The sequence below is a fragment of the Amborella trichopoda genome, chromosome 5 (assembly GCF_054954075.1).
Source record: "Amborella trichopoda isolate Santa Cruz 75 chromosome 5, AtrichopodaSantaCruz75HAP2 v2.0, whole genome shotgun sequence".
NCBI classification, from domain to species: domain Eukaryota; kingdom Viridiplantae; phylum Streptophyta; class Magnoliopsida; order Amborellales; family Amborellaceae; genus Amborella; species Amborella trichopoda.
The window spans coordinates 32,070,935-32,086,113 of record NC_142340.1 but is presented as its reverse complement, the minus strand read 5'-3'; the positions used below and the strand labels follow the sequence as shown (position 1 = coordinate 32,086,113).

General features: G+C 35.0%; 1 protein-coding gene across 1 annotated transcript; it reads left to right on the top strand.

Annotated features, from left to right (window-relative positions):
• The first annotated feature begins 8,589 nt into the window (after positions 1-8,589).
• PID2 (AGC (cAMP-dependent, cGMP-dependent and protein kinase C) kinase family protein) lies at positions 8,590-14,275 on the top strand. Its single transcript, XM_006842753.4, has 2 exons — positions 8,590-9,414; positions 13,225-14,275. Exons 1-2 carry the CDS (start codon positions 8,861-8,863, stop codon positions 14,066-14,068), a joined length of 1,398 nt encoding a protein of 465 aa, XP_006842816.1. The 5' UTR covers positions 8,590-8,860; the 3' UTR covers positions 14,069-14,275.
• The last annotated feature ends 904 nt before the right edge of the window (positions 14,276-15,179 follow it).

Sequence of the window (15,179 nt, the reverse complement as noted above, 5' to 3'; positions counted from 1 at the left end):
TGAGTATTGTTTTTTTTTTGAGCAAATGTGTACGGTGTTATTCTGGTGTCATGCATGTAAACCCATGTGCATGTGCATTTGTATTGTCATGCATCAGCACAGGCGATGCGTGTATGCATGTATGAATATGTGAGTTGTGTTTGAGGATAACATTGGATATTCCTGTGCTTACACATGCATTCCATTTGATGTGTTTTGCATGCATGTCTATGAGATTAGCATGCATGCATGCATTAACTGGACAAAGAACGAATGAGTCTTCTCATCTTGTCTTCCTATTCTTTCCTGTTGACTTGGACTCTTCAGGGGGAATTCTCACTGGACAAAGAACGAATGAGTCTTCTCATCTTGTCTTCCTATTCTTTCCTGTTGACTTGGACTCTTCAGGGGGAATTCTCCTTGTCCTTATCGAGGTTAGTGCGCTGTTTGGATATGTCCCAGAACAAAAGGTGGGGCATGCTCTCTTGGTACCATTTTGAATTTTCTGAAGGTGAAGGGTTGTTTCTTGTCCCCATGCGTTTTAGAGGGCTCCTTACGCCTCATAGCTATAAATTCAAATATCTCTGTTTTCCTGAATTAGTCCAATGGTTTATTTTAGGAGATACTTGTACTTTTAAGTGTAACTGTAAGAGACTTGTACTTTTAAATGTAACTTTCAGTTATGCAAGGAATATGTAAGTCATGAATTTATCAAGGAAGAAGTTTATATAAGGGTGAGACCCTAAACGATCAAATTAAGGCACACCTAAAACATTTATTAGAAGAGGTTGTTTCGGTGTCCTAAATCTTCAAATTAATAGTTTTGATTTCAAGATGCATGGATATGGGAAAAATAGACTTCAAATTTTTAAATTTTGAAAATAGTGCCTCTATTTTCTAGACTCTTAATTTTATGGTTTTCAAGTGTTCATAGATGTGTTTGATCTACACTATTTTTGGAGTCTTAAATTTTATAATTAGAGCTGAAATAAATTTTCAAGCTAATTTCCAATGCTGAAACTAGTGTAGGAAAAATCTAACTAGAATGGTTGACCGTATATAGGGCTGGAAGCAGTTACTCAGTACTAACCGGTCAACCGGCCAAACAGGGTAACCGTTTGGTGGTAAAAAAAGTATTAAAAATAAATACCAAAAAATCTAATAAAATATGAAAATTATATATAAATCATGATTAAACAAAGCATATTCAAATGAAAAGGGGAAAATGTAAAAATGAGTATTAATGACCAAAACAATTTCCAATCTTTGCCAAAATGACGAAAAACATTAAAAAATGCATTACGAACAAAATCTCTTATTTTTTGAGATTTTATGTAATTTTTTTTGAATTATTTGTAAAATACTTGGTTGGTTCACCAAAACTGGTTGCAACCGGACCGGTTCCGGTCTAACCGGGTGGTTAGAATTTGAACTGTCCAATTTTTCGTACACTGATTGCAACTCCATTTTCTGACATTATTTGAAGGTGCCTCTTACTTTTGATTGTTTTAAAGCCTCAGCCTTGTACAAACTTCACCCATTTATTAAAGAATGAGATGTACTTCGGAAGATTTGAGTTTTTAGAAACTTACAAACAAAAGGGAAAGAACCTGCTTGATTACCAAGTCCAAGCCTTTGCCATGGATATTTTCCACCGTTTCTTCCCCCATTTCGGGGAAGGAACAGGGCCTGTAAAGTCGCTACAAAACTGTCGTTTAGCTTTAAAATAGTGGAGGCACGCGGAGGTTCATATCCGTTGATAGGAAAGTGGAGCCTTTTAAGCTAGGCACCAGATCTAGTCTTGTGTAAAAGGTTAGGAATACCAGGTTCTTAATGTGATGACACATGATTGTGTCCCAACATTGTTCACAATCTTTTTCATAGACAATCAATTAACATTTAATCTGCAACTGATCCAACTACCATTCTATCTATTTGACCCACAATTCATTTGTTTGTGTACCCAACCAACTAGACAACCTATTTGCCCGAATTAGACCCTAAACCCATTTAAAATTGTTAAAAAGAATACCCATTTTCCTTATCCCAACTAACAATCAAAAGTCAAAATCTAACCTACATTCCAAACTGACAAATGTTGAAACCAAAATTATCACTTATTTTGTATCTTTTCTTTTGTCTTTGGTTAAATAAATTTGTAACTTTTTTCTGCGTGTCATTTGAATTGATCCGGTTCTGATTATTTTTCATATTTACTTGGTCGAGAATCTTTCGCGAAACAACATGCATTTATAGGAGAACATTATATAAGTAGAGGAATTTTTATTCTCAAATTTACTGTCAAGAATTCTTTCACTGATGAACAAGTTTTTACAGGAGAACTATAGAATTTGAAGAAATTTTTACTGTATCTAGAATGTAGAGTTCAGGCTGGGTTTCGATTTTGTTGGTTCATTGAATTGGTTCGCGGTTTACGAGTACTGGTTGCATTGGGGTTAAGTATGGTTTGAAACGGTTCGCGACTGTCGGCTCGCCATTTTTGTGGGGACAGTGTGCTACTTCATTGCCTCCTCAACAACAGCAAGTGACACGAGGGCCATTTCTCATCAAGGTTGAACAAACAAATGAATACATGAATGATGAAAATGAAGAGAGAAATGAATAAATGTTGAATATTTTGGGTGGGCCTATGTCATGGGTCAGAAGAGACTGTTGAAAGTTTTCTAGTAGTAGGTGTGGATAATGGTAGGCCTCTTTCCTACATTTAATTTTAGAAAATGTGTTTTGTGAGTCAGCATACTCACTAGCCCGCACAATCACAAACTTCCATCTTTGAGATGAACATCCACAACTAAAAGATTCCTATCCAAGGGATAGGAAAATATTCTAATAAAAATGTTTCAAAATTTTATTATATTATATTTTTATTTTTTATATCCATCACCATAGTGTAGATCATGGATCATTACAAATTTGGATCCAAGATCAATACAAATAATGGGTGTTCAAAGGGAGCCCGCATGAAAATAGTATGAGTCAGTGGACTCATAAAAACCGGGCCCTTAATTTTATCCATTTGTTTTACTATATTTTTTCTTTCGGGTATTATTTTAATGTTAGTTATGGGTGCATGCAAGGGTTCCCATGCATAATTGAGGTGGTGAGATGCAGTCAGAGATTATGCATTGCCAGGAAGCTCTCTCTCACTCATATGTGTTAACTGTGGTGATCTACATGTTTGTGTTAATTTTATTCATTTAGGAATGAAAGAAAGGAGGATTGACATTACTGAACAGACTTGAACACAAAAATGAAGGGGAAAATTAAGTCTCAAAGTTCAGAGAAGTGATGATTCAGCTCCCTGAAATGAACTGGGAGCAAGGGATGGAGTTTTTGGCTTCCCAATGCATTTGCCTGCCTGTCCTACTGCAACTTTTGCTGGGCCTGTTGCTAAAGTGCCAACCACTGAGAGAATACCAAATTTCTCCAGGGAAAGAAAAATGGGAAAAAAAATATTAAAAATGCAGAGAGTATCTCAGAGTTCAAATCCTGCCTTTTGATAAAAGACCAGATTCGATTTCCTGACTTTGGATTATTCTATATCTGCTATTTATTGCGAAAAATCGCTTCCTACATTTTAGTTCGACTTGTTGAGAGAGAGAGCATTTATTATTATTACTATTATTTTTTATTTAAATTTTTTTTTTGTCTTTTGGGGTTGGGAGATGGTGGAGAGAGAGAGGGGGTGAAAAGTGTTGAGGGGCAATTCATTGGAGAGAGAGAGAGAGAGAGAGAGAGAGAGAGAGAAAGAGAGAAGTGTGAGGGGCAATTCATTGCAGCACGGGTAGTGCATGAGAGCCACTTACCCTTCTTTGCCCTTTCGGTTTGTCTTACTGCCCCCTCATCATGTGCATTTCATCATGCTATCTTTCTATTCTCTGCATGAAAATGGAAATAAAAAGGTTCCATGGGGTTCATGTGACTTCCACCTTGTATCATCTCAAAGTGAATAACATCCATGGAGGTGCTTTTTCCTATGGTCAAATTATGTTTTCTTGGGCCAAATTCCCTTTTCAAGTAGATCCTTATTTTGGCTGCAGTTCTGAAAATATTAAATAAATACTAAAATACGGTTTGCTCTCCTTATACCCAAAAATCGCCAAAACGGTAATTTGTTTTTCCAAATTTGCCTATTGGTCTGAGGAATCTATAATCGGACCGCATTTTTTTTTTTTTTTTTTGTTATTTCTTTAGTAGGGCATGGCCTTGAGTTTTAGGGGCAGTGCCCATGTAGTCTGAGGTTGGAATCCTCGGATCACTCCCTGAACTGAACAAAGTTCATGTTTAAGGCGGTCCGAAGCCTCAGACCACAACATATTTTTTGAAAAGCTTCAATCCAAGGTCAGAATCGTCGGACCACTATCATTTTACTCATACCAAATGCCGTCTGAGGTCTGCATTCTCGGACCGCCTTCTGTTAATACCAAATAAATAAATAATGGTATCTTTGGAATGCCTGGGCACTGGATCTAAAACTCATGGCAGTTCCCCACCAAGGCAATACCAAATAAATAAATAAATTAAAATGCGATATGAAGATGGCATCCTCGGACGGAGGGAATACTTTTTTTAAAAAAGATTTCCATGGGTTAACCGACCTTTTGGTCATTTTTGAGTATGAGGCGAGCAAACTTTCTTTTTATTTTTTATTTTAGGGGTAATCGCTCATGAATATATAATAAAAGTTGAAAATAAGCGAACCTCTTTTTGTTGTTTTGGAAATAAGGAAAAGGTTCTACAAGGTGGAGCTTTGTGATAAAATGTAAAGCTGCAGTCGAAAAACTTGCTAAAAATTGTAGTTTGATAGCAGGAAACTCTCAAAGTGATCATCCCAACCTCTATAATTATAGATCTGAAACAAAAAAAATTTTTAGCTTTAAAAAATAGTGTACCTTGTAATACATTATCTAGACTATTTATTTTTTAGATTTTATCGATCTACTAGTTTGCTTTATTTTTGAAGCTTTAAATTTTATAATGAGGGATATAAATAAATTTTTATACCACCATAAGAGTTTCATGTATTTTTTGACGAGATTGAGGTGTGACCTTACTTTTTAACATAAAGACTAAGCCTATTTTATAATAAGGTGGTTTAGGATTCAATCGTTGAATTAATAATGTAAGAAAACCGATGTAGGCTTGCATGTGCAGAGAGAGTGTTCGGCATTTCTTACAAGGGAAAGGTTTTTGAATGTTCATTGCTGTAGGAAATTTATATACTGGCCTCCTTTCCCAGCCATCTAATTTGAATGGATTGTTGGTTTAGCTTTAATCATAATGTCATAAGTTAGAATTGTCTAATCTTTGATTAGACAATTCAATATATTTCTTTCTTTTTATAAATCATTTTGAAATGAACACATGGGCATGTCCACTTATCATAGGCACCCATAAAAAATAAAGAATACTGTGATAAAAATAAAGCTACTAAAAGTACCCTTGTAACTTGGAGGGATATTTTAGTTATTTTATTGTTTCAAAAAGATTCTTTTTATTTTTATCTAATTTTGTTAGGTGTGGTCCTTTGAAGTGGGGGTACAATCCAAATGTCAAGTCAATACAATATATAATAAATTTTAAAACAAAATATTATCCCAATTATTTATTCAAGGAAAATTGTTTAGTGTGTCCAAGCTCGCACCTGTTACTATGCGGGCTTGGAGATCTACACCAATCACCAAAACCTGGTCCCCATAAATAATAGTCCTCCAAAAAAAGAGTAAAATCAACGGATCAAATATTTTTTTTCAAAAAATATCATTTATAATTTTCAAAATTTATTTATTTTTAAAGATTATATATTATCTAAAAATTAGGATCAAATTCTGTTTCAAACATAAATTATTAAGAGGCCCACATTTCTACATATGAATCCATGGACTCATAGAAACCGTATCCTTTAGACTTAAGAGAGGGTGACATATTTATAATCGTTGGGCATATAAAAATCTTATTATTTTTATAAGGAAAAAGTTTATATAAGGTTGCAACCTTAAAATGTAGAATTAAAGTTGCACATAAAAATCCATCGAAAAATATTGTTTTAATGTTGAAAAATGCCCTAGTTGATCATCTCGACATCGAGATGCATGAATATGAAAAAAAAAAAAAGATTTTGAATCCTGGAAGCAATGCATCTTGCAACACATTATCTAGATAATCCATTTTTTAGATTTTTATATGTTTATAGACTTACTTGATTTTAACCATTTTTAGAGTTTAAAATTTTACAATTAAATATGAAAATAAATTTTGAAATAAACTTAAAAAAATTTTATATCAAAATTCCATGATAAAATTTGGAGGTGCCCCTGAATTGGATTGTTTAAGGTTGCAACCTTCTATAGAAACCACACCCTTGTTTTATAATGGGTAGCGGTTCGGTGTGTCTTGTCTATTTATTTCAGGATATTGGGCGGCACCTGCTTATGCAAGCAGTATCAATCTATATACATATTTAATTGCACTATCTCTCCTTTATCCTTGAAACTTCTAATTTACTATTACTAAATAAATTTTCCCATTGCCCTTACTTTCCATTTGATGGATGACACAATGAAAGATAGCTACAAAGTTCCACTACTCAAAGTTTCCATACTCTTGCAGGAGCATTTTTTCCATCCAAAAGTCTACAATCTCAAGTTTTGAGATATAAATTCATTCCTTGTGATCAATTTGAAGAAAATAAGGATAGTTTTAGAAAGATTTTGACAAATAAAATAAAAAAATTATATAATGAGATCATTTACCTTTGGTATAAAGTAGTCACAAATAATAGTGATTATTGGATATGAAATTGGGTGGTAGCATATCTATTTTATTGACAAAGATTAAAAGATACACCCAAGCAATCACCTAAATTTGGACAATTAGATGTAAGTACTTAAGAAGTTAAAAAATTTTCTTTTCCCATTGAAAGAAAAAAAACAATCTATGTGACTCTTTTAGGTGAATTCCAAAATTTCAGATATAAAATGAACATTTTCCTGCCCAGAAGGATGAGTATGCTTTCGTGGGAGCATGCGCATATAAATGAGCAAAAGTACAACCGCACCGTGTCATTAGATTGTAAATTGGGTCGTTATAAATGCGTCTTTACCGTACCCTAGTTCAAATTTTTTCCTCAAATTTGATGACACACCTCATGGCTTTGGAGTAATTTGTGACCTCACTTTAATAATGATTAAGGGTCTTGTAGTATAAAATCCCCACAAATTGCAGCGTGTTTTTATATTCCCCCCCTTGCCCCGCTGTATTAGCAACGTCGTTTAAAAATGGAAAAATTATATATATATATATATATATATATATATATATATATATATATATATATATATATATATATATATATATATATATATATATATATATATAGTAAGACTACACTTTTTGTGCACCACTGTATTAGCAACTTCGTTTAAAAATGGAAAAAAGTGTAGTCTCACTCTATATATATATATATATATATATATATATATATATATATATAGTAAGACTACACTTTCTGTGCAGCTTACCTCAACTTAACTTTGTCTCTTATATTTTTTTTAAAACTATATTTTTTATGTAAATACCCCCGATCAAATAAAAATAAAAAAAATGTCAAAACTACCTACCCTTATTTTTACCTTACCCACGTCTCTCCCTCCTTTGTGTAAGTGCGCTCCGAGACTGCAACACTCTGGAGTCACAGTGCTCTGATACTGTTTATGTGTGCTCCGACAGTAGATCATGCACTCCAGCACTATGTAAGTGCTCCTCTATATATGTGCACTTCGGCACTGCAACACTCTGGAGTCACAGTGCTCCGACACTGTCTATGCCTGCTCCGGCAGTATCCATGAGCACTCTGGCAGTGGATCATGTGCTCCGGCAGTGGATCATACGCTCTAACAGTGGAATCTGGAGTCACAGCGCTCCGGCACTGTGTATGTGCTATCCGACAGTAGATATACGCTCCAGCACTACGTAAGTACGCTCCGGCAGTGCAATACTCTGGAGTCACAATGCTCCGGCAGTGCAATACCCTGGAGTCATAGCGCTCCGGCACTATGTACGCTCTGGCAGTGGAACATGCATTCTGATACTGTATAAGTGTGCTCCGACAGTAGAATCTGGAGTCACAGTGCTCCGGTACTGTGTATGTGCGCTCCGACAGTAGATGATGCACTCCAGCACTGTGTAAGTATACTTCGACACTATCTATGTACGCTCCGGCAGTGGATCATGCTCTTCGACACTGTGTAACTGCACTATAGCAGTATAATCTGGAGTCATAACGCTCCAAAATTGTGTATGTATGCTCCGGCAGTAGATCATGCACTCCAGCAATACAGTGGTATGCTCCGACAGTAGATCATGCACTCCGGCAATACAGTGGTTCGCTCCAATAATGAGCTCCGAAAGTCAAAGTCAAATTTGGTCAAATTGTTTTCCTCATGCGGAAAAGGCATTTCTGTCTAAAAAACTAATTTTTTCTTTTGAGAGTAGTTACAACATAGAAAATGTGTTTTTTGAAAAAAAGTGAAGGAAAAACTCCACTTCGAGTAAGTTGCATAAAGTGTGCTCTTGGGTTTTTTTTTTTCTTGTAATTTTCCCTTTAAATCTCTCTCTCTCTCTCATTGAGTGGAGTGTATAAATTTCCTCACGTTTTAAGCTTCACAAGCACTTCGCCATAGCCGCATATTCATTTCAACTGTCACCGACCAAATAACAACACCCCACGCTTCTCTCTCTCTAACCTTCTCAAGCTCTTAGTAACGGCCGACCTCCAACCCAACTCTAGCCTGCGAAAAACCCCCTTGTAGTTTCCCCCTCTCTCCTTCTCTCTATCTAAGCTCCCTATGCTCTAGTAGCCATGGTAACATCCGACTATGACACTAGCTGGTCCTCAATCAGTGCTCTAAACTCGAGCCATAGCTCGATCAGCGACTTGAGCTCTGTGAGTCTCCGCTCATCTTCAGTCTCTTACAGCGATGCCAGTTTTTCTCTCTCTAAAAAGTCTGTCTCTCTAAAGCCCCACAAAGCTAACCAAGCAGCATGGGAAGCGATGAGAGAAGCTCAAATGGTGTCGGGCCAGGTCGGTCTCGATAGCTTTCGCCTTCTCAAAAGGCTTGGTAGTGGAGATATTGGGATCGTCTATCTTTGCAGGCTACGACCACCATTGCCTGAATTTTACTATGCGATGAAGGTGGTAGATAGAGAGGCGCTTGTGCATCGAAACAAATTGCAGAGGGCAAAGGTTGAGGGAGAAATACTAGGGGTTTTGGACCATCCCTTTTTACCCACTCTCTATGCTCAGTTTGAGGTATCTCACTACTCTTGCTTAGTCATGGAGTACTGTCCCGGAGGGGACTTGCTCTCTCTCCGGCAACGACAGCCCAGTCGGCGATTCACCATTTCAGCCGCAAGGTCCTCTCTCTCTCTCTCTGCTTTTACATGTGCCTCATCTCTCTTCATCTTCCTTTGTATGCTTTCATGCATCTTCTTCTCTACCATGGTTTGCTTGACTGTCTCCCTCCCTCCTTTTTTTTTTTTTTTTTCTCTCGCATTATCCTAAAGGGGCTGGGTCGCACAGGTAGCATCGCCACATCTTAGTCATCACTTTGCAGTTGCGATACCATCCCATTGATATCTTAAAAAGAAAAAACTAACTTTTAAATTATTTGAAAGACAAAGAGCTTGTCTTCTCCAAATTATTTGAAAAAACGGAGAGAGCTTGTCTTCCTCACGACCCTTAAAAAAAAAAGAAAAAAAAAAAGAAAAAAAGGAAAAAGAAAAATCCTACTATTTCAAGGGTACACTTTGGCATACGGATGCATCTGTAGGTGTAGAAAAAATAAGGTGCACCTTCAAATTTTATCATGGCATATAATTTTGATGTAAAATGTTCTTAGGATTATCTCAAAATTTATTTTTATATCTAATTATAAAATTTTAAATTTTAAAAATAGTTAAAATCAAGTAGATCTATAAACATATGAAAATCTTAAAAATAGACGATGTAGATAATATGTTGTAAAATGCACTATTTTTGAGGCTTAAAATCTTTTTATTTTTCATAGTCATACGTCGCGAAACTAAAAGATTTTTCAACATTAAAACTATCTTTTTCGATTGATTTTTTAGGAGCATCCAGAGTCATTTTAAAATAGCATTCTTATATGAATGTTTTCTCTTAACTACGTTTTTGCCACCCCGTTATCTGTTTTCAACATAGAAACGTGGGGCAAAATCACCATTGTAAGCGTAAGTTGTTTTTTTACATGGATGCCTCTTCTAGCTCTCTATTGTTTGATTGATTGAATTTTCTCTCACATAGTTGTTTGTTGGTAAACGTGTGCCCTATCCCTACATTTTTATTTATGTTTTATTTTTGGTAAATTCTCAAAAGCATTCCCCAATCCCATGGTTTTGTATGGAAATACATCTCTCGGTCAAAAGATTTATTTAGGATATTTTTTTGAAACTGCTTATTAATTATTAGATGACTATTTATTTTAAAAATTAAAATTTGAGTTTTTTAACCCTTCGATCTTACCAAGAAAGTTGGAACGATTTCTATTTAATCTTGAGTCATTAGTTTTTTTAAATGAAATTACAAATTTATTTTTATCAAAAGTTAATTTAAAAGTTGAAGAAATCCCCTAGAATCCTAAAATTAATTATAAATGAAATTTCCCCGAAAACAGTAAATAGACAATATACTGGTGAGAGAGCATAATATCTTTTGAACGACGTAAGTGCCACGTAATGACATTGTGTCACGTGTCCTTGGGGTTTGTAGAGGACGAGTGGGGAAAATAGTTTTTGTTCTAGCTCATAGGTTTCCTAGTTCCACGTAACTCAGTTTTTGCACAAATGTGCGTATTGGTGTGAGCTCCGTCTTTCTTTCCAAGACCCAGGTTTTTTCTCGTTTCTCCATGGATTAAAGCCGAGCGTCAAACTTTTCTTTTTTGGCCTTTTTGTGGGAGAGAGTTATTTATTTATTGGACTTAACAATCAAATTGGACCCCCTAACATCAGAATTTTACTTCAAGAGGTTGTTTTGATGCTTATATTGGTCATCTCGATATCAAAATTTATGGACATGAGAAAAAATAATTTTTAAAGTTTTGAAAATAGTGTATTTTATAACGTATTTTTAGAAAATCAATTTTGAGAATTTTCAAGTTTTCATATATATGTTGATTACACTGTTATTGAAACTTTAAACTTTATAAATAAAGATGAAAATATATTTTAAGGCTATTACAAAAATTTTAAATATTGAAACCACATTTCTCAACCCTGTTTGAAAGTAGGTTTTAATTTGATTGTTTAGAGCTTAGGCTCTATACAAACCTCACCCTTTTATTTATTCCTTTACATTTTTTATTTTTAAGGTGCAAGAGAGAGATTATTTTTTCTTATTTCCTAGAAGCACTAGTCGAGTGGGAATTTATTCTTCTTCTTTTTTCTCTCCCTCTAAGCATTCTAAGTGGTCAACCCTGCTCATCTTCCTCCTAATTTTGACCCGCATAACTCTCTCTCTATCCTGGATGGTATACTACACACTGTTCACAATATGGGCCAGTTCAACTCGAAATTGGACGGTTAGATCGGAATTGGGCATTGGCCGGTTCTAATTTTGGATGGTTTGGTAATCCCACCTGGTATTTTAAAAAAAAGTTCAAAAACATAAAAAAAAATAAAAAAATAAGAGATTTATTTGTAATGCAATTTTTTTTTTTCATTTTGGCAAAAATTGGAAAGTATTTTGGCCCTTAATACTTATTTTTACATTTTTCCATCTTTTTAAAAATTTCCAAAATACCCCTGGGCTTAAATCGATTTTTTAATATGGAAATTATAAAAAATATACTATATTTTTTAGATTATTGAAAATAAGCCTCAAACTTTTTAAAACCTTATCCATACCCTTTTTGGGTGAGTTGACAAGAATAGCCTTCAGGGTAGTTTTGGAATTGTGAAGGCATCACGATCGATTGAAAACTTTGATGGTGATAGTGGGTTGTAAGTCAAATGTAATTTTGAATAATCATGGCACTTAAAGAACCGCTGGTTTATTGGACTGTTATGGTTGTTATACTCTTGCATAAGCATTCGTCACGGGGCATAAGAACTCTTAACGACCATCATTACTATTTAAGTGTCGTGATGCCTCTTAATGACCATCAAGGCGCTTAAACAACCGTGATGCCTCAAAACATTGAATCCCCCATGACCATCACCATATTGAGTCTATCTTGATGTCACGGATCTAAGACTACCATGAAAGCTATTTTGGTTAAAAAAAATGTAAAAAGTGGAGAAAAAAAGCATCAATGAGGTTTTAGAAAGTTTGGGGTTTATTTCCATTAATCTAAAAAATAAGATATATTTTTGATGATTTCCCTTTTTAATATCCATGTTTCTATTAATCTTCAACTTTATTTGGATGTCCTTGTTTAATCATGATTTAAATATACTTTTCATATTTTTTTAGTTTTTATTTTTATTTTTTAACACTTTTTTGATCGGCCAGGACTTGTCCGGTTAGGTCAGTTGAACTGGCCGATTTACCGGCTACTCGAAATGGGCCCTTGGCAGCTTTCCAAGGCTGGTTCTATTTTCCAACACTGATACTACAAGATATTTTGTCTTTGGATTCTTAGCTATCCGATGTGAAATAAAGCGCTAAGATTGTAAGACAAAGTACCAATTTTTTTTTGGACTTTAAGCATAGTTAATTGTGAAACTCTAACTACAAGATTCATACTAAATTGTGACCTTATTGTACAAAACATAAATACTTTTAAGATGGATTTTTATAAGGCCTAGCCTTTACTTCAAATACACATCCGGAAAGTATTTTTGGTAACATAAATCTCCATGATTCCTTTAAAATCAATTTCCAAAATCAGCAATGAAATTCGAAACTAAAAAAATTGGTACAGTTCTTGCGGATCTATGAACGCTTATTTTTATGGCGAAATAGATAATCTAGATAATTTGTTACAACATACATTAATTTTAGAGCTTGATATCGTTGTTTTTTTTTCCACAACCGTAATGTTCAAGCCAAGATGATTGAATTAAATGTTTTCTAATGCTTGAATTCAAATTTTCGATGAGTTATGAGGTCAGGCTTCGATGAGTTATTAGGTGAAGCTTTACTTGTTTTGATAGGGCTGCTAATTCGTCAAGGCTAATCCCTCTTTTGACATTCTCAATCACCAGGTTCTACGCGGCCGAGGTACTACTTGCCCTAGAATACCTCCACATGATGGGTGTTGTCTTTCGAGACCTAAAGCCTGAAAATGTTCTTGTTCGAGGAGATGGCCATATCATGCTTTCCGACTTCGATCTCTCTCTAAAATGCGACGTCGTTCCGAAATTGCTTCTCCCCAAACCGTCAAATCCGCTCACCACAAACACTAATGCAAAAACTGCCTCTTCATGTGCCTTACCCCTACAGCCCATGCTCACTTGTTTTTCTTCTAATGAGAAGAATGCAAACAAAAACAAGAAGATTCATGGCTTAGATTTTCAGGCTGAGCTTGTTGTTGAGCCCTTAAGTGCTAGGTCAAAGTCCTTTGTGGGTACACATGAGTACTTAGCCCCAGAGGTGATCTCAGGATTAGGCCATGGCTCTGCAGTGGACTGGTGGACATTTGGTGTTTTCTTGTATGAGCTCTTGTATGGGAAGACCCCATTTAGAGGTGAAAGCAATGAGAAAACCTTGATGAACATCATGAAGAAACCTTTGGGGTTCCCTAATATGATTTCAATTGATAATGAGGGCTTTTCTGAGGCTAGGGACCTTATAAGTAGATTGCTGGCGAAGAACCCTAAGAAGAGGATTGGAAGTGCTCTAGGGTCTGTGGAGATTAAGAAGCATGGGTTTTTTAGGGGGGTTAATTGGGCTTTGATTAGGTCAGTGAAACCCCCTCAAGTCCCAAATGAACAGCTTAGGCTGAATAAGGAAAATAATAGAATGGTGGCTAAAAATGTGAGAGAGAGGCAGAGAAAGAGGCAGGGAGATTTAACCCACCAAATGCCACCTCATTTTGAGTACTTTTAAGTACGTTAATAGAGATGAGATCAAATGTTATGCTCGCACTCTTGTTTGCTGTTGTTGGGTTTTTGACTTTTGACCATGGGATAGATGATTTTCCATTTGGAATGCCAAAGGAATCATAGTTTTGGTTGTTAAAATGCTAAGCAAGTACAATGCTTCTGTCACTAAGTTTGTATATTTGTATCCTAGTATTAACCACTTTTTTGGAGATATGTTTATTTGTTTAAATTCTTGAATGGGGTAGCTTTTGTTTTAAAGTATTTTTGGGAAAATTTCACTTAACACCTCAAATTATTGCACAAATCGTTAGGATGGTCAAATTATCACATTCAATAATTTTTTATTTTTTAATTTCATTACACTTAGGCATCTTTTAAAAAAATTTACTCAACAGTTCCCCAATCACCATTCTTTAAGGTTGTGACCCTTGAACAACTAGTAAAATTTTGCTAAATTTGTCGAAATGAAGTTGCTCATGCCAATAATACCATGAAATTGCCAAATGACAATAATACCGCAGACTACTGTTTAAAAAAACGCCGAGTCGAACCGGACTCGCCCAGTTCGACTCGGGAATCGCCATGGACAGATCGAATTGGTGAAAAAACGGGAATCGTCCGGTTCTAGAGAGAACTAGACGATTCTGTACAGTGACTCGCCGATTCACTGTACGGAATCGGCGAGTCCCGTACGGAATTTTTATTTATTTATTTTATTTTATTTTATTTTATTTTTGTAATCCATGATAGATTTTTTTGTAATACGTGATCGATTTTTTTGTAATCCATGATCGAATTGTTTTTTTTTTTTGTAATCCATGATCGAATTTTTTGCTTTTTTTTTTTTTTTGTAACCCATGATAGAATTTTTTGTAATCCATGATCGAATTTTTTGTAATCCATGATCGAAATGTTTGTTTTTTTTTTCTTGTAATCCATGATCGAATTTTTTGTTTTTTTTTGTTTTTTTGTAACCCATGATAGAATTTTTTGTAATCCATGATCGAATGTTTTGTAATACATGATCGAAATGTTTGTTTTTTTTTTGTAATCCATGATCGAAATGTTTGTTTTTTTTTTTGTAATCTATGATCGAATTTTTTGTTTTTTTCTTT